At 36.7% G+C, this 26,826-nt stretch overlaps 1 protein-coding gene across 1 annotated transcript in view; it reads left to right on the plus strand.

Annotated features, from left to right (window-relative positions):
* LOC149775647 (uncharacterized) overlaps positions 1-26,554 on the plus strand; it is a 53,889-nt gene extending 27,335 nt beyond the window's left edge. The window contains exons 5-18 of the mRNA XM_089943072.1: positions 6,280-6,303; positions 7,823-7,843; positions 12,581-12,598; positions 12,986-13,006; positions 13,366-13,395; positions 13,708-13,728; positions 17,000-17,017; positions 17,346-17,366; positions 19,958-19,984; positions 20,360-20,383; positions 21,939-22,251; positions 23,032-23,211; positions 24,624-24,901; positions 25,709-26,554. Coding sequence (XP_089799198.1) covers positions 6,280-6,303; positions 7,823-7,843; positions 12,581-12,598; positions 12,986-13,006; positions 13,366-13,395; positions 13,708-13,728; positions 17,000-17,017; positions 17,346-17,366; positions 19,958-19,984; positions 20,360-20,383; positions 21,939-22,251; positions 23,032-23,211; positions 24,624-24,901; positions 25,709-26,192 — 1,480 coding nt within the window. The 3' untranslated portion in view covers positions 26,193-26,554. The remainder of the gene's footprint in view (positions 1-6,279; positions 6,304-7,822; positions 7,844-12,580; positions 12,599-12,985; positions 13,007-13,365; positions 13,396-13,707; positions 13,729-16,999; positions 17,018-17,345; positions 17,367-19,957; positions 19,985-20,359; positions 20,384-21,938; positions 22,252-23,031; positions 23,212-24,623; positions 24,902-25,708) is intronic.
* Positions 26,555-26,826: the final 272 nt, after the last annotated feature.

Raw genomic sequence — 26,826 nt, forward strand, 5'->3', positions numbered from 1 at the left:
GTCTTGGTTGCACGTTTCGGCACAAGTACGGCACAAAGGAAACATCAGTTTGCCTTGGCAATGGTGAGGTAAGATGGGATGGTATAGGTTCGTGGGAGGCAAAACTTTGCACTTGATCAAGCCTTCGTATTGTCAAATGTTGGCCAGGTCGATGTGTTCCGTCAACACTTGCGTGTGCCCTGCAGGAAAGTGACAATATTTGCACACGTAAGGATACAGCGAACACACGTCCAAGTATTTGATTTCTTCTCCTTTCTCCTCATCGGCTTGGTACAGCAAACAGGTGGCTTTGGTCCTTCCTCCGTACAAACTATCCCTCGGGTTCAGGGGGTCCATCAGTTTGTAACTTTCCACGAGGCGTTTAAACTCAGGATCGGTTTTCATACGGTGATCGTACTCGTGTTCCCACATTTCCACCACTTGGTATCCTTGCTGTTCTAACTTTAGGCCTCGCTGACAAGTGTCCTGGTACAAGTCTTCCATGGTTCGTTATAAAAACTGATTTTTAGTGCCACGGTCAGGGTAACAGACGGGACATCCGTGAAATAAGCAACCGTTAAACTCGTACACGATCTTGGGGTTTTCTAAGTCCCAGCCATCGACCGAATACGTTCCGATGGTCTTTTCGCCCCCTCCGTTGCGGGCATGCTGAATCCATTTGTCTTCCTTGTCGCACAAGTAATGTAACCAACTTAGGGCTTTGACCGAGTATTGACGTTTGACATAGTGGGTTGTTTGAGGACTGATGACAGCCACGGTGTTTTCAGGCATGAATCGTTGTCGATACACTAAGGAACACGCTTTGGCAATGGTGCAAGCTTCTTTCAAAGGATCGACCCCTCCGTGTTCCATGAACAGTTCTCGAAATTTTCCACAGCAACGCCGTAAAATGTCCACGTCGGAACGACAATACTTTAACATTTCTTCCTGAAAGTCGAAAGGGTCGGAGGCGTGAGCCTGGTACCAAGCGTAGAAAGCTTCTCGTTGTTCGGTACGCATGTTGTCGGGGTCGTAATAGTGAGCCTCAGGCAAATGGGGTAGAACGGCGTGTTGATTGGCTTCCGTATTGAAAAAGTGTGGAAAGTACGCTTTAGCCATTTCTGTCATTCCAAACGTTTTAGGCATTCGACTCAAAGGCATGGCCAAATAGCTCATCGAATCTTTAAACTGCACTTGTCCCACTTGCATGAAAATGATTTTGGCTCCGTTCAAAGTCACTTTAGGACGTTCGATGCCTTGTTCTGTATAATACCTCAAAAGAAACTGTCCATCGTATCCGGAGAAATTGTGAGCCATCACTGTGGCATGACGATGACAATCTCCGTAACGTTCGATGTCCTCTTGGCTCCACGTCTTGTCTATGAGGTCTAAGACCCATTGGGCAAAATCGGCTAACGTGTTCGGTCCTCGAAAGATTTTTTCCCGTCCTCCAGGAATCTTGCTGCAGTGAGGGCAATGACTGAAGATAGGTTCTTGAATGCACTTCTCGCACGCTCGATGAGCCACGCAGAAATTAGGAACGTGAATGCCAGTCTCTTGCATGCATTCGAAATCGAAAAAGATGAAATTGCCTTTCTTCTTGTGTCCATCCTCTTTCTCTGGTGGGGGTTGGTATTTTTGCACGTAGCATTGATGTTCCAAGTCCACGATGTGGTGACAAATGTGACATTTTTTTTTCCTGCACATACGTGTGTCTTGGCACTGTTGGTAAGTAGGCCTTGTCCACACGTAGGGCACAATCTCAGGAGTTGACAAGCACATTTCTGCTGTGAACCTTGCGTCTTCAGATGTTGTTGGTAACAGGCAGGGCTGACAAACGTGCGCAGACAAGCAGGACAATGTACTCTTTCTTGTCCTTCGCTCAGACAGGGTGGAGAGGCCAAACATCCTGAGCATTTCCATCCGCAATGTTTGTGTTGCTCTCGATTGTTATAGCCATAGTCACATTTCTCACAGTAATAACTGTATCCTAAGAATCCGGTGATAGTGGTAATGGTATCGAAATGGTCATCGTGATAATAGACATGAATGTATTTTCCGTCCTTAAAGTTTTGGCCTCGAAACAACAGAGGTCCGCGACTTTCTTGAGGGTGCACTTTCAAGGTGTAGCGTGGAGCTAGGACATCTTGCAATTTTGCATCTCAGGAATGCCACAGGGTGGGTCTTTGGACAGTCCGGCTTATTGTAACAGGAGTTCTGCTTCGTTTCGTTGTTTGGCTCGGTCGGATCGTTGAATAGTTTTCCAGGCTCTTTTCCATTCTACCGTGTCGTTCTTGTTGGCATAGGTTCGTCCCACCACGATGGCTCGGGCTAAACACATCTGGTCTTGAGAATTGTGAATTTGGACGAGACTCTTTTTGGTGCTGCGAAGGTCGTTCACCAAGAACACCTTATTGCGTTGTCCGGTCCCTTGAGGAGGAGAGACGTGGGCCATTTTCAGTGTGGCTTTTCCATCGGTGATGTCAAACTGATCATTAGATTGTTGTACGTGTTGAATCTTGTCCATGACTTTGAAAGGGGTTAGTTCTGCGGGTCTGCTAAACTCGATCCAAACAGGAGATTTCAAGCTGTCGTGATCTATGGATAGTGTCAAGCGATAGTCTTCTTTGGGTTGACATTGTCGCTTGAGTGCGGTGAGCAAAGAATCCCAGATCTCGGTGATAAACCCTTCTGCTTTCTCCAATGGTACGTCGGACTTGAAATCTTTAAACTTCACTGTGTAGGTGTAAGCCGTGGTTCTAAATTTTCTAGGGGAGCGCTTTTCCGTCTCTCGAATTGAATAGTACTTTTCAGGGTTGACTAAGGGTGGTGAACTTTGTTTAGAGGGTTCAGATTCTGGTTCACTCATGTCCTCTTCAAAATCACTGGCATGAATTTGTGCCAAGACTTCAGCTCTGGTACGAGGCGATAGATCACGTTTCTGCCTCTTACTTTCTTCTTCTTTCTTCTCGAATGAATAGGATCGTTTCATCTTGAGTGCAAAACGTCAAATGACTCAAGTTTAAACACCATAGACTAATTTATAGTCATGGCAAACCAGCGTATATAAAAGGGTGTGTGTCTTGTCCTTTCACTATTCATTTCACTCTCAAACCGAGCACAACGATGGAAGAGACTAGCCAAATCGAACGTTTCATCAGAGCTTTGCGAGGGGTCATTAGAAAATTCTCTTCAGACCAGCCTTCGGACTACTCTCCTTCCTTTCGAGATAAAAGTCAAGATACTTGCTATAACTGTCAGAAGAAAGGGCATTGGTCTTCAGAGTGTCCAAACCGTCAAAAAAAAAAAAACAGGGGCTAGAAAAGACAAAAGTCAAGATACCTGTTATTATTGTCAAGAAAAAGGACATTGGTCTCCAGATTGCCCAAAAAAGAAACAAGAGGAGTCAGAAGAAAAGAGGGATTCTTCAGAAGAAGAGAGAGATTCTTCAGAGGAAGAAAGTATCCAGATGAAGAAAAAGAAACAGGAGAAGAAAAGAAGAAGGGAAGAAAGTGAGGAGGAATAGGAGGAAAAAACTGTGACGGTGAAGAAATTGAAAAAAAAGAGAGAGTAAAAAAAAGAAACAGAAGAAGTGAATGTAATTTATAAAGTGTTCTGTTGTGAATTGTGAATTGGATTGTAACTATGGAGCAAAGAATACATTAATTATATAAGGTAAGTATCTTTGAGTTTTGATTTTAAATAAGTAGCTACACTCACGCACTCATACACAGACACGTACTATAAGGGTAAAATGGGTTTTTTTTGTTGATTTTTGAGTTATTGGCAAATTGAAAGGCTATTTCTTTTCGAGAGACGTGGGTGGCCTTGAAAAGGGCCTTTCTTTGGTGTAGGGGTGAGTTTAAGCAATCAACTTTAACTGCCTTAAGCCTTTGCCACGGCCGAGGCCTACTTCTGATGATGATGATTGGGTTGAAATCACTAAGAGTGGTACGGCAGGCTTAGTCACAGGGTTGGCGTGTTTAGCTCGGGAAGGTCGTATTCTCTTCGGTCGTGATAAAGAAGTCTGATACATTTGTTTCAGACTTCTTAACTCCGCTAAAATGTCCAACGGTACCGTGGCCGTTTGATTTTCACCCTCTTGTTTCTTTGCTGCTACTTCCTCTTCTTCTTGTTTTTTTCTTACCTCTTCTTGTTGCTGTTGCTGTTGCTGTAAGAGAAAAGCTTGTTCCGCTTCCTTTTGTCGTTGCATAAATTTCTCCAATTCTTCTTTCTGTCTCTGTCTAAAATTCTCCACTTGCGGTAATGAAGAATGAGACGAAGGTTCCGGAACAAATTCTTGCGAGGTAAGAAAATCCACAAAATCCTAATGTACCTCTTCTGAAAGTAAATCCGGGTTCCCTTGGGCGGTCTCCACTGCTGTTGCACCCCAGTGAATCGTTTTCTGAGTTTCCGTCATGTTGAATCACTGTCGCATAGATTGACTGCACACAGGTGCTAGCGAATCTATATAGACCACGTGACGTCACAGACTGCTTTCTTCGGATTGGATGCGGGCTGACTGAATTTTGTCACGCGTGTTTGGATTGGTCAATGAACTCAATCCGTTTCAATCCTTCCTCTCCCTATAAATAAGCGCAGTTCAGCGCAATCACTCACCTGTTCTCGGAGCCTCAAGATGTGGACCGACGTTCAATCTTCCACCCTTGTGTCAACAATGATGTTCAGGACGGACATACCCATGTATGTCCGGTCCAAGTGGACTGTTGTCGATAGGACAGATACTAGTCTATGGATGAGAAGAGTTTACATAGAAAGACAAGGATGCCTCAAGAGGGTACTTGTGTATGGACCTGCAGTTAGAAGGAGTTTAAGAAGAAGATGTGACAGATGCCGTCTATGTTAATATTAACATAAAACCAAAGGCCCTTTTCAGGGCCACCCACATTTCTCGAAAAGAGAATGACTTTCCATTGCCTACCCCCTTTTTATTTTTATTTTTTATTTTTTTAATTTTTAAAAAAAAAAAATCCCATGTTCAATTGCCTTTGTCCCTAGAATGGATATTGTTTTTTTTTTTTCTCCCATTGTTCAATTGCCTTTGTCCCTAGAATCTATATTTTTTTCCATTGTTCGAATGCCTTTGTCCCTAGAATGGATATTTTCTTTCTCCAATGTTAAATTCCCTTGTCCCCAGAGTGGATGTTTTTTTTTGCCCATGTTAAATTTCCATTGTCCCTAGAGTTTCCCAGGGTGGTTAATGTTAAATTTCCATTGTCGCTAATCTTACCCAGGGGGTGTTTTTAATGCTAATTCCCATTGTCGCTAATCTAACCCCATTCACTACTGACCTTTCAACCACCGCTGTGTAATTTAATATATACACTGTAAAACGCCGACAAGGGAAATATAACTTTAAGCCACCACTGTATAAATCAACGTATAAAATCTAAAATCTCGATCTAGAAAATGGAACTTTTAGGACATGCAATTTGATCCAACACGTGATATTGGATTTCTCGACATCGAAATTTCAACTGCAACTTTCTCATTGGACCAGCTTTTGTCCGCTACGGCGCCTCGTAGTTTTCTGGTCAATGTAATTAGACACCACAATAGTCGCGATAATGAAGGCCGAATAGTTTATGTGGCGAGCTATGACGTCGATCAGTTGATGTCGTTAGCTATTGGCATTAAATCTTTCAAACGCAAGTAGGCGCTTATGGAATGAAGAAAAACTTTTTGGGCTAGCTACAGAAGTCAAGAGTCTATGTTGAAAAAAGTCGATCGCTCTTCCTCGGCTGCCGAAATGTTTATCCTGTAAACTGATATGCAGCCATATTGCTAACGCAGAGACTGGTTCTTTTTCATATAATCAACCTATTTAAGCTGGAAGACTGGCAAAATATATAATACAGTTCATGGTTATCGGACGTCATTTACGAGAGGGTAAATATTACCGTATAAAATTTAATTCACGTATGAAATGGTACCAGTTCTCCGAATCAGTACATCTTTTTCATAGCACATATTAACAACAATAACTGTGATAAGATAAACCAGGTTATAGGAATATCAATTGATAAAATCGTGAAATAGCTAACCAACACCAGTCTGATTGATTGATTGATTGATTGATTGATTGATTGATTGAATCAATCAATGAATGAATGAATCAATGATTGATTGATTGATTGAGTGATTGATTGATTGATTGATTGATTGATTGATTGATTGATTGATTAAGCAATTCATTGATTGTTTGATTAAGTAGTTCATTGATTGACGCTATTTGCCTTCAAGGCTCTGATTTTCGTTGTAACTATTTTTGTTCTACAGGGAAATGGTTAACAAGGACAAGGAGTAAGTACCTTTTGTGTATTCAGATAATTTTACTTCGACACTTTATGAACTCTTGATTTTCTCAATTCCGTTAATAATCATTGTTGGTATTAAAGGCTAAATACCTCTTTCTCTATGCAAGGGAGTTGATTACCCATTTTATTCTTTCAGAATTTGGATGTAGATGGGAAAACTTGTTCCTTATCGTGATCTGATTACCACTAGTACATCTCGTTTGATACGCTTAGGTAACTAAGTGCCACCTTCTTCCTACCCCTTACTCGCAAATTGGTGGGTGAATTGCTTTTTATTCACTGACTGCCTTGTAAGTCATGTACCTTTGCAGGCCCGAATTTGAAGGAGTTATTGCCCTTGTTTTATCAGTTGTAAATCTCCACTTAGTAGATCTTTGTAAACAGCATAGCTCAGGAGCCATTAAACATTTTCTGATGTAATTGGGTATCGACATAGTCTCGTAGTCCAGTTCAAATTGAGCTGTAATGTTAGAACTTGACAAGGAACGTTATATCTTCACTCAGAATGTTGCTTTTGACCAGAATACTGCTCGAACCATTCAGTATATTCTGATACAGTCTAGTATGAACAATATTCTTATCGACCTATATGTGCCTTTATGGCTCATCAATCGTCAACTCCACTTTGCACAGATTTATGGTCCGTGACAATTAAACCCATATGTTCACATGGAATGTTGCTTATAGCCGGCATAGATCGCGATCTATTCAGCATATGCTGATGCAATGTGATATAACATATTTAATTAGACCTTGAAGTTTCTTTCATGTGTTTTGTTTCGTTAAGTCGGTTTTGGGTATAGTTATGCCCCTTGTCATTAAATTTCATATCTTCACATGGACGTTGCACGCAACGTGCATAGCTCATGAGCCAGTTAACATAATCTATTTCAGTTTGGTATGATATATTTTTTATAAACCTAGATGTATATCGTTTATGTTTTGTCACTTCAACCTATTTTCTTAACAGAGTTATGACCCTTGGCGAGTAGCTTAATATATCCATACAGATACTGCTTGTAACGAGCATATATTACGGACCATTCAATACATTCTGCTGCGATTTGGGACCAACAATGTTTTCTAGACCTATATTTGTCTTTTGTGGGTTATGTATCGTCAAGCTACTTAGCATAAAGTTATGGCCCTTGAATATTATATTTCTCTTTGTCCACATTATATTTCTCTTTGTCCACAGTATGTTGTTTGTAGCCGGCACAGCTTTAGATGAAGTCATCATATTCTGATGTCATTTGGGACGAGGCTTGTTTTATAGCTCTAGTTGACAAATTCACAAAATCAAAAACTCCTACAACAAAAGATCCTGATTTTCAAATTAAATTATTATTCACTACATTGATTTTCTGGAAGTGGTGTATATTCAAATACATAGATAAACCTAATTTCAATTTATTATTGTTTAATTAATATTATACTTCAAAGGATGAATCAATCAATAATAATGATGAGAACTTAAATGTCACTCGTTTTTTTTTTTCTTTCAGATTGAACGAAGATAAATTTGTGTAAGTCAGGACGGTGATATCGTGTTCGCAATCTCTTAATCCTTCAAATAGTTGGACGTCAGAAGACAACACAGATATTTTTATACCCTCCAAAACGTTTATCATTCTGTAAATTCCATCTGCCAGAAAAAGTAAGCATTGGTTTTTAACTTCGTTAAGCAGGAAAAACAAACAAATAAGGAAAAGTCGATGCAACTAATTCAGTATTATAAACAATTTTATAAACTGTAATTTTTAATGAACATTCCTAAACCACTTTGCATTTCCATGACCCGACTTTAGATAACATAAAGTGTGTGTGTATATATATATATATATATATATATATATATATATATATATATATATATATATATATATATATATATATATATATATATATATATATACTTAAAGGCTATATACATATCAGGCTATCTAATGAAAATTAAATTTTGTTGACCAAACAATTAATTGATTACTGGATATATATATATATATATATATATATATATATATATATATATATATATATATATATATATATATATATATATATATATATATATATATACATATATATATATACATATATATATATACATATATATATATATATATATATATATATATATATATATATATATATATATATATATATATATATATATATATATATATATATATATATATATATATATATATATATATACTACTAAGATCATGGAAAGTTCCAGCTCAACGAGCTCTTCGAGATTACTAACAAGCTAATGTCAAGGAACAAATCTACACCACTTCCAACTACCTTCTCTCCAGTCGACCTTCCGGACATGTTTGCAAATTTCTTCCGTGACAAAGTACAAACCATTAGAGATAAGCTTGACACCACAATTTCAATTGATTCGTCACCATACAGTTGGGATACATAATTTGAGCGGCAACCATTAGCAGCATTTGAACCTGTCTCTATGGATTTCGTACGTACAATCCTGATGAAGAGTGCACCAAAGTCATGTGAACTTGATTCAATTCCAACATCACTGCTGCTTGAGTGCTTAGATCCAGTATTGCCTTCACTAACTGATGTTATTAATACCTCTCTCTCATCCGGGGAATTCCCATCATTTTTCAACACTGCCATTGTAAAGCATCTGCTGATGAAACCAACACTAGACCATAACGATTTAAAGAACTACCGCCCAGTTTCTAATCTCCCATTCATATCAAAAATCTTAGAAAAGGTTGTTCTATCCCAGCTTGTATCTCATCTGAATTCAAACAGTCTTTTTAGCAATGTACAATCTGCATATCGCCCTTGCCACAGTACTGAAAATGCTCTTCTAAAAGTAGTTAATGACATTCTCTCTGCGTTGGATAGCGGAAAGATTACAGTCCTCACCCTCCTTGATTTGTCTGCAGCATTTGACACAATAGACCATGATATATTACTTCACAGTCTCCACCATGTATTTAGCATTCATGATACAGCCTTACTGTGGTTTAAGTCCTACTTGGTCAACAGGACACACATTGTATCTGCAAATGGAATACACTCCAGCCCAGTTGATGGTGTTCCACAGGGGTCTGTTCTTGAACCTGTTCTCTTTATTATGTACACCAGTCGCTCTCAAGTGTCATAGATCATCGTGCAGTGTCTCACCAATTGTACGCTGATGACACCCAAATATACAAATCTACCCGCCCAATTGAAGTTGATGCTATCATCCAAGGTGTAGAGAGGTGCATTACTGATGTGAAATCATGGATGACATGTAACAAGCTGCAGATGAATGATGATAAAACTGAGGCCATTCTGATCACATCAAAACGACGCACATCCTTTACCTCAAACAATAAATATCAGCAACACCAACATTAAATTCACACAATCAGTACGAAACCTAGGTGTTACTCTGGACAGTACTCTCACATTGCACCAACATGTCATGAACATATGCAAGGCTGCATATCTTGAGCTGAGACGCATCAGCTCAATTCGCAAATATCTTTCAGTTGATGCCACTAAAACACTTGTGTGTTCATTAGAACTTTCAAGACTAGACTATTGTAACTCAATTCTGTCTGGCTCATCTCAATATCTACTCCAGAAAAAAGTTCAAAACACAGCTGCTCGGATCATACGTAGAGTACCACGATCAGAGCACACCTCCCCGCTGCTCTGTACCCTACACTGGCTATCCATCCGATCCAGAATCAAAGACAAAATTTGTTCTCTGTGCTACGTTTCACTGTCGGACTCTAGTCCAACATACCTATCCGATCTCACCCATGTGTACACACCAGCAAGATACTTACGCTCCTCTTCTGACAATCGTATACTCATTATTCCCACTATGAAAACAAAGTCATATGGACAGCGTTTTTTTGCATACCAGTGCCCAGCAACGTGGAATGAATTGCCCACTGAACTTAGACACAAAGACACAGTGATCACATTCAAGAGGGCTCTCAAAATTCACTTATTTCGACTGCAAGAACAAACTTAAAGACCTAATAATGTTTCCTACCTAAAATATTCTCAGCATGTTTCATTTTTTTTTTAATGTTTTTCTAATTTCATGGTGTTTGTTTTTGTAATAATATTATTATCTGGGTGTTTTTTATCGTATAGATGTTGTCTAATGTTGTAAAGCGCTTAGAGCTTCTAAAGATTAGGCTCTATACAAAGTCCTCATTATTATTATTATTATTATTATTATTATTATTATTATTATTATTATCTTGCAAAAATAGTTTATTATCAACCAAACTGGTTACGTAACTTGGCGTTCATCAGCCGTCGAACGAATTTCATTTTCTTTGATGTCGTCATTAAAATTGGTTAAAATCCCTGTTCATAATATCATCTTAACTATGGCTTACCTACCAAAGCTGTACTAAATTTGCTGAATTTGAACTAAATTTAATATACGGCTTTCTATCTCTCACACGTTGACTTAGTTAAAATTTCAGTATTCAATGTAGTCATAAACAGACTTTGAGGCTCTTGATATATTGTTCTCCAGACTTTTTTTTCCCAGCGTAAGCAAACAACGTTTTCACGGATTTCAACTAAAATTTGTATGCAGTGCTATACTGAGGAGGCCTTGAACAACATTGAATTTTCAACGTTCCATGGCATCATTTATAGCAGTCATAGTCCCTAATTACACATACAACAACACAAATATAAGATCTGTCTTTATACTTATGTGACCTTGAATAAGCTTGACATCCAGTTATTAAATTGTAACATTGAGAAGGTTTGGTCCCTTCTTGCCCATTAGAGGTGTGCGGTATTACCGGTATACCTGTTTACCGCGCTATTTTATTTTCAGGTGGTACGTACAAGTGTACTGTTCCACTCTACCAGTACTTCGGTAGATTCCGTCAGTAGGAATATACGGAATTTCCCGAGTAATCTTGTTACGAAATAAGTGATATTAAAAACATATTTTCATTTTACATGAGAGAATAGTTTTAAAATATTATTCTTTAACCAAACAGTGTGTATTTTGTCACAACTTAATTTTAATAGTTCAATCATAAGTTGTATTTTGTCACAACTTAATTTTAATAGTTCAATCATAAGTATAATAACCACATGTTTGACCCTTGTCACTCACGCCGACTTGGTGGCCAAATGAGTTCTTGTGAAAGATATCTTCAGACCAAATCCAGATTTTTGGAAACATATTTTGAAAAATGCCACTTTTTAGTCATTTATATACATAACTTAATGTACCTTTGTAAGAATGCGAATCCTTATAGCATTTTCCGGAGAGCCATTCTTTTCTGTTTGAATTTACGTACTTTCTCAAGTCCACTGAATATTTTCTCATTTCTCGAGTCAATGTGTTTTATGTTTACTGACCCTATCTGACAAATATTTTGCACGGGTATTAGCATCCCACTCAGTTTCTCTGCCTATTATATCAATAATGTATCTAGTGAATTGTAGGCTTCATTGTCAATGCTTCCTATTTTTATCAACAAGCTATGTAATGTCAGCACAATGTCTTTTACAAGGCGTACGCTAGAGTGTAATATAAATCATCCTATTTTAATTAATGTTTTCTTTTTGTTGATGGCAACGTACACAACAATTTACATAGACACAGCAAATTCATCGACTATAAGATACTGACCATTTGATTTTTTTTGGGGGGGAGGGGCCACATTTTTATTTTCAGCTGTTTTATTTTCTTTTCTTTCATCACATGGTAATGAATTTATTTCAAAAATTATAATCAGTATAATATGGTGTTATTTTGCTAAAATCAGAGCAAGATCTTATTTTCATCTATTGACCGACGATAAAAGATTAAATTGCTGGTCCTATAAGATTACATCTAAGCTTACAATATCATTAAACAGTAGAGAGAAGGTCCAATATCATTAATTAGGAGAACGATGACCTGTTGTTTCAAACTTTGGATCTTCATTCTAAAATTATTGTTGGAGTTCAAGAGAATTTAATGTGCGGCTTTTAATAGTTGAACTCTTGTTTTATTTTGATTTCCAGCATTTTGTTTCCTCATAGTGGATAGTTATTGTGGATTATTTTCTTACACTCAGCTTAAGACCCTGATGTGGAAACTAAAGCAAGAGAACCTATTATAGTTTTTTACAACAACATTGCCAATCCAATTTTATTGAAACTTTGCACTATAATTTCCAATTAAATTATATCGAGAAAGTTCTTAAAATCGTTTTCAACATTATCTCTTTATTTGTTCTATATAACATACATTTCAGACAATTACAGGTGGAAAGGTAAATCTCAATCTCTCTCTCTCTCTCTCTCTCTTACGCACTCAACAATATTTTTGGCGTTTACAACCGCTCATTCATTTCATCTCCGTAAAAGAAATATACTATAAGTCAGTTGAATACCTCAATCATGGTATGTCTGCTTTCCAAAATAAAATGTATTTCAACGTAAATTACTTTTATAAATTGAACTGCATAACTCTCAGTTTTATTTTTATAAACCTAGAAAGACTTACTTTCATGTAACAATAACGTACATGTTGATCGTCCTACATCCGTAAGCTGGACAAAACTTGGCGTCAGTAGTGAATATGTTAACCTATTCGTTAGTCATGTACTTAAGTGTTCTCAAATAAATGGTACATCTTAAATTTAATTTTCATTCTGCAGGGAAGAACAAGAAAACAAACGGTGAGAAATACTTTCCTTTTATCGTACATTTATATTTATCAAGCCTTATATTTCTATTTCATAAACGTTACTTTTCTTCTTTGTTTAAAAATGTAGTCTTAATCACAGTGTTCGAAGGGAGGTAACTTTGAAAAGTCAACAGAGTATGTAATACAATAACTGACAGAACTTTAAATCGATATCATTCAATATCATCAGAAATTTTAATGCAGGAATCGCGTACTTTGAATTCAAACTTTTCATTGTAGATTATCGGAGTGCTTTATCATAGTGTCATGTATTCTCGTCTTGACATGGACATTAGTTGTCTGCAAATATCAGCTTGATTGATTGACTATTTTAGGCTCGATTCATTCCAGATTCAGCAGACGGTTTAGAGAGAAATACGAGTGAGTATGATCTCTCTCTCTCTCTCTCTCTCTCTCTCTCTCAAACACACACACACACGTCACAGTAAGACAGAAACATTTTTTACTCGCTTAATTACTTTATTATGTGACATCGCGATAATATCAATGAATATATTTGAATCAGCAACTCAATCCTTGTTACTTTCGCCTTTTTCAATATGGTTATTTTGTATTGTTCTTATCTGTCTGTCTATATGTCTGTCCAGTACACTTATCCATGTTGAATTGCATGTTGCTAACATAATACAATCTCTGCTAACTTAATTCTCTTTAACTTTTTTGTGTTTTCAGAACCACGGACCAGGACAAGATGTAAGTTTATTTTTTATTGCAGTAGTCAATCTCCTTATTAATTTTCCATTTTAACGTGATCGACTGGAAATTTTGTTTTTGTTCTATATATTTTACTGTACGTGCTTCGTGTAGTTTCATCTCCGTTTTATAAAAGGAAAGATAGCAATAATTGTCGAGTTCCTCAGGAGCAGTTGGTATATGTGAACCTTAGTAAGAACGTTGACAGCTATTTTTGGGAAAAACGAAGTGTTATGTCATATAGTTTGTTGGATCCTTTGAGCATACTGCATACAGCGTGCATAATTATTAATATTTAATACCGTGTAGTGTCTTTAGTCAAAACTTTGCTTTTAACTGGACTTCATTCTTGAGGCGTAACACATACAGATTTGACTTGACCTGTCACGACACCCTGTAATCATGAAATAATACAAAATGGTTGTTCACTTATACATAGTTTGGATACGGTGACAAAAGCTTGTAATGGACAATCAATAGTCCCATAACGGTCGTTTTGGACTGATATCTTTGATACAAAGGGTTCAATATGCATGTGAAACAAAGAAAAAACGCTTTACTAAATGTGCTTAACGAGCAAGTTTCATGTATATAGAGATTCCAGCTAAGTTTAATTATTGTTAATTTGGACCGGACCTATCCATAAACACAATATGTATTCCCTTGCAGCTTATCTATTTGAAGAACGTTGTTAAACGTAGACAATTGTCTTAAGGAGATCTTTATAAATATGTAGTTCCAGAATCAATCATATTTGAGCTTGAGTGTGCACACACCTGTAGCAGTGCCATAAAGACAGGATCAGGTCCCACTTTCACGAAACATCTCCAAATCTCTTCCTCAGGGTTTTTTGAGATGATTCTAATTACTTATTTGGTAGAAATTTAGAAATTAAGTCTTTCAGACAGAATTCAACAGACAACATTAATTAAAATACAGTCTTGAAACATGAACTCCTTGAAGAGTTTTGTTCGTTATCGTCAACTCTTGTCATCAAAACTGAATCGATGTGAAGTTCTATGTGACTCACTGTTATGCGTTGGGGTGGGGTGCTCCCAATATTTATTTGAATTACTGTGGAATTCCCACCCTGGCTCGTTTTTGTAGGAAGTGAAATTAGTGATAGAGAGAGGTAAAGCTCCGAGCCCCCAGTCAGCAATACCGACAATTAAACTATTGAGAACACAAAGGTGAAATCCAAAAGAATAACAATTTAATACAAATTAAACGATATTAATTTCTCAACCAATCTACTTCCTCTGACCATGTGACAACCTATTTCATCACGTGATTTTAGTGTGAGATGGCTTTCCCCTGTACTTGGTTGCTACTCATCTGTGTTTACTACGCCAATTGCTTTCCTCCTTCCGGCGTTCTCCCATTCTTCCTGTCCTTATCCCCTTTTGTCTTCTTTTCTCCTCCTCCTTTTCTTTCTTTCTTTCTCCTTCGACGAAGCTTGTTCTCCGCCTACTTCAATCCTTTCTCTCTGAGACTCGGGACTTGACTACTCTGTCCCCAAAAGCTCCCTACGAAAAACACAAGGACGTTAGCATTTGTGTTAGCCATCTCGCTCACACTAAATCAACAATCAATCAATCATCAGATCAAGGTTATCTACATCTTTGGTCACGCATTCGTGCACATCGAAAAACACACACGTTCTTATAGAAACAACGTTGCAATAAGAGCGGTATCCTACTTATCATACAGAAATCACTAAATTGCGTCACATCAATATATATATTTCCTTAATCTCATTATTCTCAACAATATCATAATAATCCGACGCATTTTTGTACATTACACTCCCACAAGAGTACACAAATATTCAAATATCCATATTATTTAAATTTACACACTGCAACCATTTTACAGGCTACCATTTAATTCACAATGGCAAAATCTAGAATATCACATGAATAAATACACTAGTTTACTACGAAGAAACTAAATAGCGAAATACAATGTTAATTCTGACGAGCGAGCAATCTACATAAGCATAGCTCATTTCTCAAGTACGCATGTAAATTAAACAATCAAGGGTAATTCTACGTACTAACGATTCTAGTAAGTAAATATACATACTGCACTTAATTACAATTACAATGCCGTAACATTCTGCAACAATCGAGCAAATAACTCACTGACCTTTACGAAGCTTTCTGTCCTTAGAATGTACTAAGAGTTTTCCCGCCAAATCACGAGTGGCTCCCTCGGAGTGAGTATATTCTGCTTTACCAGTACGACGGCTTACAAATCACTAATTCGTTATCAGTCCGACTGGCTGTTAAGTTCTGGTTCGAATTGATGGCCCCACCCTTCCTCAGTTTTGATTGGATATCAATTCTACCCCCAGTCGGTCTAGTTTAACAGACGAACCTAAGGCCATCTGTGAAAGCGGAGAGATTTACAATAGCATTGGGGGTCCTTTGTTCTTAGAACAAAGCTTCTAACATCTATATGCGAGTTTTTAACACCTAACGGCGCGTCTCTTGTACAAACAAAAATCGCCATAACAGTGCAGGGTCGACATACTCATTGCGCTAACCCATTCCTTTGTTCCAGACTTACGTAATCGCGGGCAGGCAAGCGTGACAATCGATATGCATGTGATAAACGTTAAATCAAAAATGTGCTTTTGTACCCTTTCCGCTAACTCTTCCTGTGGCAAAAAATAATATTATTGCCTGAAGTATCATAAAAATAATAACGTGAACGACGAGGAGTCTTGAGAATGTTGGTTAAACCGGGACGGACTTCAAAGTTCCTTGAGTTCTCGAGTTTCAAGTCCGAATATATTTTCATCGTAAGGTGTAAGTTAGGAATGTGTTTTTGTTGTAAATATCAACTTAAATATAAACATTATATCTATATTGTAAAGAACATATGATCTCAGTTATAATAGTAATATAATGTATTGATTGAATGATACGGCAGTCTTGAGTCAATGTACTTGTCATTTCCATATATTGGTCACACGTTTGTATTCTAGCTATAATAATGATTGCAATGTATCCCCTATTTATAAAATATTTGAAAATTCGTCCACCAATATGATTATGTAAATTTTTGTACAGTCACGTTGATAGTTTGCATTAGACACTTTGAAGTATATCGATGAATAGACAAACTGCGGTTTTCGATTATATATATACAAGAAAAATAACCATCAATGAACTCACACAAAACGTCGTCATACATGTATAAATATATCAATACATTTTGAATATGATTTGTTAATGAAATGCTCTATAACTGCATTTTCAACCAGACTGTTTGAAGAAATAAGGTATTTCTCTCTCTCTCTCTCTCTCTCTCTCTCTCTCTCTCTCTCTCTCAGAATTCACAGCTATCCGTTGATGGTTTCATGACGCAACTCATTTTATACGAAAATGCGTTATGAAGATTCTTCAAAAATAATCCGTATCGCAGTCTACCTAAAATCTCTTGCATGTTAACTTTCTATCACTATAATAAATAATGAGTCATTCTGTACATATGAAATACACTGAACTGAATGTCGGTCATCTTATACTATATTTTTACAATTATTTATTTATTTATTTATTTATTTATTTATTTATTTATTATTATTATTATTATTATTATTATTCCAGAGATTGGTTCACAACAGCTAGGTAAGACCATATTTTCAAACAGAATGAAATCACATCTGTAACATATATGTATGTTAATTATGTGTATTTACATGTATTTCAAATACGTTTTGAAGAAGGAGCTAAGATACGTGGTATTTATGAAGGTAAGTTTTAATTATTCTCTCTCTCTCTCTCTCTCTCTCTCTCTCTCTATATATATATATATATATATATATATATATATATATATATATATATATATATATATATATATATATATATATATGTGTGTGTGTGTGTGTGTGTGTGTGTGTGTGTGTGTGTGTGTGTGTGTTTGTGTGTGTGTGTGTGTGTGTGTTTGTGTGTGTGTGTACGAAGAGAGAAACAAAAGCAACGATTGAATGATAATTACAATAAACGCAAAAGGTGCATTTTTCTCTTTTGTATGTATCTCTTTTTCGTGCATTTTGTAGCGTCTTAAGAATAGCAGCTGCCAAGAAAGTATAGAAAGTACATTCATTCAGATTATGAAAAGGGTTTCAGCAATCTATTTTATGATGACCATATCTACTGAGGGAAAATAGTGTTGTGTTTAAAGTGCAGAAATGCAAATCCATATCTCTTCCAGAAGTTTATTTTTCGACAGCCGAATGCCATTTCCGGTATGCATAGCCACGGAGATAATTTCCAATAAAAGAAAGATATTGAAAACACTCTGTACGCTTTTAAAAGCGCGGTTCTGGACATGCGGTCTCCAAACCATTGGTTTGGCATGGAAGAGCTGCAAGTCCTCGTGAGAAAAAGAGTCCAGCAGTTGAATTCAAAAATTATTACCATGGAGACAAAATCAAAAAAGTACTATCGAAATGAAATGAATTTTCTGTTTGATACTTTTGTCAATAATTTATTGATATATCCAATGCCCTGAATATATTTGGTTGTAGGGATCCTGAATCTGTTTGGGTCTATGGATCCTAAATTTTATTTGGATCTAGGGATCCTGAATCTATTTGGTTATAGGGATACTTAATTTATTTGGGACTAAGGGATCCTGAATCTATTTGGGTCTTGGGTCATGAATTTATATAGATCTAGGGACCCTGAATCTATTTGGATCTAGTGATCATGAATCTCTTGGGGGTCTATAGGCTTGGAATTTATTTGGTTGTAGGGATCCTGAATCTATTTGAGTCTAGGGATCCTGAATGTATTTGGATCTAGGGATTCTGAATTGATTTTGGTATAAGGATTCTGATATTATTTGGTTGTAGCGATCCTGAATCTATTTGGGTTTAGGGATCCTAAATCGATTTGGTTGTAAGTACCCTAAATATATTGTGGCACACAGAACCTGAATCAATATTTATCTAGAGATCCTGAATATATCTGGTTGTAGGAATCCTTAATTTATTTGGATCTAGGGATCCATAATCTACTTGGGATTGTGGGATCCTGAATATATTTAGTTGTAGGGATCATAATATATTTTGTTGTGGGGATCCTGAATATGTTTGGGTCTAGGGATCCTGAATCTACCTGGGTCTATGCATCCTAAATCTATATAATTGTAGGGGTCCTGAATCTATCTGGATTTGGGGATCCTGAATCTGTGTGGATCTAGGTAACCTGAATCTATTTGGTTGTAGGGATCCTCAGTCTATTTGGGACTATCAATCCTAAATCGATTTGGTCTAGGTATGCTGAATCTATTTGTTTGTAGGGATCCTGAATCTATTTGGGTCTAGGAATCCTTAATCTACTTGGTTGTAGGGATCCTGAATCTATTTCGCTCTAGGGATCCTTAATCTATTTGGTTATAGAGATCCTGAATCTTTTTTGATCTAGGCATCCTGAACCTACTTGTCTAGGGATCCTGAGTCTGTTTGGGTTTAGGTATCCTGAATCTAGTTGTGTCTAGGGATGATGACTATATTGTGGTCAAGAATCATGGTTCTAATTTGTTCTAGGGATCCTGAATCGATTTGGTTGTAGGGATTCTGAACTTATTTAGGTCTTAGGATCCGAAATCTAATTCATTGTAGGGATAGTGAATCTATTTGGTCCTAGGGATCCTGAATCTATTGGGGTTTAAGGATACTGAATCTATTTATTTGTAGGGTCGTGAAATTATTTGGCTATAAGGATCCTGAATTATATTTTGTTTTAGGGATCCTAAATCTATCTGGGTGTAGGGATCCTGAACTTATTTGGACCTAGAGATCCTGAATATTTTGGATCTAGGGATCCTGAATCTATTTTGTTCAGGGATCCTAAATACATTTGCTTAGAAGGATACGGAATCTGTGTTGGTGTAGGAACTCTGAATCTATATTGGTGTATTGATCTAGAATCTATTTGGGTCAATTAATCCAGAATCTATTTTGGCGCATGGATCTTTGAGTCGCCTCTCATGGTATATGAGTTTCAACACTGAATAAGCTTTATGTTTAAAATTATGGTTGTGGGCCTAAATCTGAAAATATAGCTTAACACATTTTCAGCATCTGTAAGTCTTTCTGTAATAAAAATATAACGGAGAAATAACTTCTATCCAGCTATTTAGCACGCGGATAGATTGTTTCTCATCCACTGTGTTGCAGAAACTTTATATTATTCACGTGTATTTCCAGATCCATTCTTGATGCAAGATTTATCAGGTAAGTTTATGTGCCATGAATATATGTGTGTGTGTGTGTGTGTGTGTGTGTGTGTGCGTGTGTGTGTGAGAGAGAGAGAGAGAGAGACAGAGGCATAGTAGCAAAGTTACATTCTTCTTTTAGATACGAATAATGGTTGATCAAATAATAAGCAATGTCAAAATTAACGCAGTGTTGTAAATTACGTTCTATTTAGTAAAATATTTGCTTTATGCCATATAGTTTGGTGTAGAAAAAGAATGACAACTCTGTTAAAGCAACATTTATTTATCTTCATACGAATATGGGGGGTGTAAGGGTACCAGTTTTCGTTATGCTAACTCGTCGATGAATTTTACCGAATATCATTATTGACGGTATTTATTTATCTTGTAGGGCCCAAAGTAAAGATGTCATACGGTGAGTGGTTCCTTGGAATAACATGATAGGTATCTTCGCATTTGGTGTTATATATGTGTTGAGAAATTTGTTGCAACTGAAAGATCGCTCAACTCCGCCGCATCGTAACTATGCAATTTATGCCAAATTCAGCGTATTTTTATGGCAAAAGCTTCCATTGAAAGTGCAGTGCATCCCTAGTACGTACTCAAAATAGATGAGAACTTTGAAAGCTTAAACATTTGAAAATTTTGTATGTTTCATTTAGTGGAAATCATGACGATGCCAAAGAAGTAATCTGGGTTTCCTCTGACCTTTTCCGCTATGTGTTTAACAGTTTCGACAATTATTATTGGCTGAACGATCAGAAGGCATTTTCTGTCGAAAACAGAAACTGCAGAAACCACTCAATATCATCATAAGGTATTCGCTTTAAAAAGGGAATATCAAACATAAGCAACATTGTATCGAACCCTGCTTAACTATTATCGATATATAAAATTGGGTTTTGTATTCTTTAGTAAAAAAGGAAAGTAGGAAATACACTCCAACCTTCCGTCCCAAAATAAATGTCCAAAAAGGACAAATGGGGTGGGAAAGGTCAGAAGAAATTTGGACTTGTGTCAGAGATGTTCCAACAAACCAAGATATATAATTTAGTTCAACGTCTTGAGATGATGATATTAATACAGAAAAATACTTTGTCATCTCTTCCCCTCCCCTATCTGTTTTTTAAACCTTTAATAAATTTTAATATGCAGTGCAGAATACTTTTCGTTCATTGTTTCCTATATTATTCCATTTGCTTAAACATTTATACTGTTTGACTATTTTTCGCTGGCTAGTTTGTTTTGGCAACCGAATATTTTTTAAGTGCACAGTATGTAATTCTACTTTGATTACAACGTGCTGGATATGCTTTTCCCTCGCCGTATCTGATACTGCTTCAAGTCTTATCTGAATACTAATGTAATACCGCATTCTTCGGTTCAATGTCCAGTATAAAACGTTGTGAAATATTGATTTGGTGTATTTTATACATACTTGATGGCCCTGGCTTTCTTTTGTATGATATAAATTCAGTGGAATCGGGGAATCATTTATTGTATTTGTTATGTTATTCCTATTTCGCTTATGATGCTTTGTAATAGTTTTTCGAATACATTTCGTTTTAGAATATAGGTTATTTCTAAACAAACATTCTCCATATCATAGGTGTTCATATATATATATATATATATATATATATATATATATATATATATATATATATATATATATATATATATATATATATATATATATATATATATATATTTATATCGACTGTAGGTAAAATTCATGATCTGCAATTAACTGAAGTCTTCGTTGACTCGCATACATAACATACGTGGATAAAATGGGAGTCAGATTAACAAGACTATAGTGTAAACCGTGTCTGGAACAATATATATATCTATCTATATATATATATATATATATATATATATATATATATATATATATATATATATATATATATATATATATATATATATATATATATATATATATTACCGAAATGTACAATTTTCAGTGAAATTGTCCTGTATGATGAACCTAGAATCACCGCACGAGTTCAGAGTTCAATGGACAAGAAACTAGATTGCATCAAAGCGGAACCGTTTTCCAACCGGGATCGGACAGAATTGCTACTGGGCAGGACACTCTCATCATTGACTGGAATGCAATACATTAGCGACATCTACCGGATTAATGGTGGTTTCAACTTCACCGTTCCTTGCTGTGTGAGCATTCAGCTGAAAATGAAATATAATGAGAAAATCTGTGATTTGAAGGCAGTTGTAAGGGACAATGACAAATGGACTGAAATTCCTGCGACTCTGGAAGTAATTATTCATGCTATCGACACTCCAATAGATGATCTTTATCTATTCTTTGTTCATTAAAATATTCATTTTTATACTTTTGCAATGTTTCAAATAATACTAAATAATGACATTAGCAATAACATTATGTATAACTTCCAAACTGGAAGAACGAAATTCAGTCATTTTTTAAGAGATTGATTATCAAAGCTAATCTATAATTCAACTGATCTGCGGTGTGCGCAGTTAATTATGTCTTTTCAGAAATCACTGCTGACCTGTGATTTGTAAGTTCTTAAGTGTGGCAAGATAAGAAGTTGGAGTGGCACAGTAGGGTCATTTAAGGGTAAACTTGTAGTTCCGGTTGCGAATTGTGTGGTGCTAAGGTTCTATAAACGGTTGTAGTTGAGTGTATACTGTATTATGTATGTTGATCGTGGTTCAGGACTGGATTTCATTTTTAGAACCTAAGGCATGACTTAAGTTTTTGATCAAAATCTATGTTATTTGATTAAATTGACTTGAATTAAGATCAGTTAATCAAATGGCTTAATAGTAGCTTGAAATAATATTTAAAAAAGCATTTTGATGAATTAAGGACTAAGTCCATTAACAAATGGAGTCGCAATTAAATGTCAAATTGTAAACAAAGAAAATGTTGCCCTTGTTGTAGAGATGGTAGTATGTATATTGTCTACCAGCAAATCTGCACAATGGCTGGTTCAAGCACTTGCCAAGGTCTCCATTAGAACTGAATACCCTACCAGCTATCTTACTCACAGAACAACGTTTCATTGACAGAATGGACACGCCCTTTTCGGACTCCGAAGCATGGACAGTGTGTATGTTGTCACCGTCCCCAAAGCAACGGAGGCTGAGGTAACAGAGGATGGTTACGAGTATTCGTCTGATGCAGACGACAGAATCTGCCTCAGTGTCCCAGCAAAGGCCGTGGACAAACCTACTTTCATATCAATCAAAGTTAGCATCTCTCTCTCTCTCTCTCTCTCTCTCTCGTCTCGTAAGGTAAGGTAAGTCGCCAGCAATAGTAAATGCCGTATAGGTCATGAATGCGCATTTACTCATATGAGATTAAATATAAATTGTTATTTAATGATTAATATTAAATTTGCCAACCAGTGTCAATTAAATCGTGATTAATGAATGCTCTGCACAAAGAAACCTCCAGACTAAATGTATCGATTGCTGTGGGCTTTTACAATGGTAGCCAAGGACTAAACTGTGTCAAGAAAAGAGCATAAAGTCTAATCGTCACAATACCGGGTACTACGAATTTGTGTATCGATATGCATACCTTTCATTGTGACATCACAGTACGCGACATTCAATCTGGATTGTGCCTGACCACGTTGATCTCGTCCAAAAAATGACCACTTACTTTAACATTAATTTTACCCTATGTACTTCTCTGGATGTGTAAAATTGAGTGCTTGCCATTTAAAGATATGTAAAATCAAATTCTAAATGCTAACACCCAGTACTGAAATACTCGGTGTTGAACGCATACATGCCCTGTATAATTTTATCTATAGCGAAGCCTGCTGGGGGTGGGGGTGGTCTAAAGTGCTCGCCTTTACCTATTGCTGCCATGTCACCTCTGTCCGGGGGCCCCGAGTGGTCGAGTGGTCTAAAGCGCTCACCGTTACGGATCACTGAAATCTCACCACTGTCTGCGTGGGATCGAGTCTCAGGCCAATGTGGGTATGTGAGAAAGCTTGCCAGTGGCTTCTCGTCGTTCGGTTGTTTTTTCTTTGGTTTTACCGGGTCCTCCTCCACCATTTATTATAACATAACAACTCACCTCTGTCCGAGTGGGTTCGAGTTTCAGACTCGGCATCTGTCGGTATGTATCAAAGCTTACCCGTTCGTTCTTACCGGGGCTTTTCCCTTTCTTCCTCAACCACCTATACTGGCCGCCATGTATAGCCTGTCTAGCTCTGAGAAATAGCATTACATTTTTAACTACAAAACCGAAGCATTTAAATGGTAAAGCAATTTTTTTACAATTGTAATATCCAAAGTTCGTGTACAAGTGTCTTCTTCAAAAATTTAAAATCTTCTCGTTATCACCATTAAGACTGCACCCCGAGAATATCTGTATTTGGATATATAATATGTATTTACTAATCGTGTTGATGCAAATTTATAAAAGACTGACGCGTATTAAAAGAAAAAGGTTAATTTTATTTTGTATTTATCGGTATCATATTTAATGAAAAACTTGTTCCTATTAAAATACGAAAACCTTTGTTTCTTCCTCGGAAATTTAATAAATGAGTTACTAAAAGAAATGATTACACAGATTGAATCACTAATGCTACAGATTTATACTACGCGCATCTATACCGTATTATGCGTTATGTTTTTATAAGGTTCTGCTTCCCGATTGCGAGGTAGCGAAAAAAGTCCAAAAAGCCAGGGACAAATATAATATCGTGGCGATTTCCCCTTGCTTGTGTGTGGAATACAAGGATTCGAGAATGCCTAAAAAGCCCGTCAAGTTGACTCTGCCCCTTAACCAGCCGCCCAACAATCAGGATTACGAGACGATTCTCCTGACACTGGACGAAGACACTGTATCACGAGTGAAAACCACGGTACGAGTCGGCAACAATAGCGTCGTATCATCAGAAGTTCAGTCACCGAAGAAGTAAGTCCCACTTTTTTACACTTATGTTTAAAATATGTTTTATTGAGTATTACGTTCATCGTACAAACAATGTGCTCTCCTCGACCCAGATGCGTGCGGTGAACTTTGTCACGGGAGACAACAGAGAATGTCGCCGACTTATAATGTGTGGCTACGTGCTGTTTTATGTACCTGATATAGGGATTTAACACAGAGCCAATGAGGCGCATAGCAGCCGCTTAATAAATGTAAATACCACACGTTCATATTTTCATACGAGATATGCCAGTTTGTGCTCATGCAGGTAGTTCCAAGTATCTTTTCTTCATTTATTTTTGTGTGAATAGGAGAAAGCATAATGTCTTTGAGCAACATTATTGTCCCTCCCTCTCCTTCACCCCAAAATGCTACTCTGAGTAATTTGTTTGCACGTTTTATGAAAGACGATTTGAAACATTTTTCTTACTGAATGCCATCCCAATTTCCCTTTTAACAAGGCCCGTACTAGTCACTGGCCTAGCAACTCCATAACAGTATAGGAATCTGTGTGCAGAATTACATAAATAGCCAAACAACTTTTGGAATAGGTTCCAGCAGTTTAAACTAAAATGTGCAAAACAGTCCACATTTTTACTGTATGAATATATGTGTTGAATATGGTACGACCTGAATTGTTTAAACAATGGCTCTGACAATGTAAGCTAGAACTGTAAGTATGCAATTATTCGCTAAGGGTTTGCGCAGTAAATTATTTAGTATTCTGCAGGAACATATGACATTTTTTTTTTATAAAGGTCAGTTATAAATCATTCTATTATTTCATTCCAGTCAGGTCTACGCACTTGTTAAGAAGAGAGCAGACGTGAAGCTTCTTCACGATGAAGTCTTGCTGAACCTTGGTCTTGCCAGGTATTACAAGGTACTCTCTTTCCGAGATTCAAAAGATCTCAGAGCCCTCCTCATAGAGTGTACACCATTGGCAATGGTACAGCATGTCATAGACGAGCGTAAGAAGGAGGGATATGTTCTGGAACGCAACGGAGGTCAATCTAATCCACTGCTTTTACGCCAGGAACAGCGGCTTCGAATGGACATCACGGGAAATATAGAAAAGGATGTCACATTCCCACAAGTCGCGTATTTCATCACCGTTTTGTTCGGCGCACAGGACCAGAAGACCTTTTTCCCTTACAAGATCAAGGGAGTACTTGGAGGGACACATTTCGGAAACCTGACTATATCTTCCGATAACCTTAAAAGGGGAGATTTATGCTTTGTGTATTTTGATCCAGAGTTTGTGTTAAAGAATTAGTCGACAAACCACTAGATTATACTATTTTCATATTCTTTTCCATATTACTCGTCACGGACTCCTACGCCATGTAGGGATCCATATAGATTCATATAAGTTCCAAACTTCTAACAGTAGTAGTACAGCAGATCTTTTGTTAATTTGCCAGTACCACTCAGTTATATGTGCAAATCAGCTTAAAGGTGCATATTTATTATACAATAAATTCTCCTGAGTTTAAACCAGTGCGATGATACTCAAGAGTGACACCATGCTTTTATTGCTGGTGCCTTTAAACGAAACATTTGCTATTCGAATAAGTTAATGATGTATGTATATATGTTTCCATAGTTTGGTTAAGAGTCATAAAATATTAACTTATATATTTTAGTTGTTTATAAATCCTTTGTAACGAATCCTAATTACACATTTTATGTTTTAGTGTTTTGTTCAGAAGGTTGTACAGCTTTACGTAAAGCGTACGACAATATACTAAATGATTACTTACTTACCCGCTCTGGATGGCTTTAATCATGCATTTGCTGTGTCTTTGCAATGGTCACCACTTTATCAGATACAGGTAACAAAACGTACTGGCATCCATTTATTTCCTGACGCATTTTGCTTGTAAGTGCTTTAATTGGGGGGTGGGGGT

Source organism: Sinohyriopsis cumingii, chromosome 19 (genome assembly GCF_028554795.1).
Source record: "Sinohyriopsis cumingii isolate HCF-2022 chromosome 19, ASM2855479v2, whole genome shotgun sequence".
Classification (NCBI taxonomy): Eukaryota; Metazoa; Mollusca; class Bivalvia; order Unionida; family Unionidae; genus Sinohyriopsis; species Sinohyriopsis cumingii.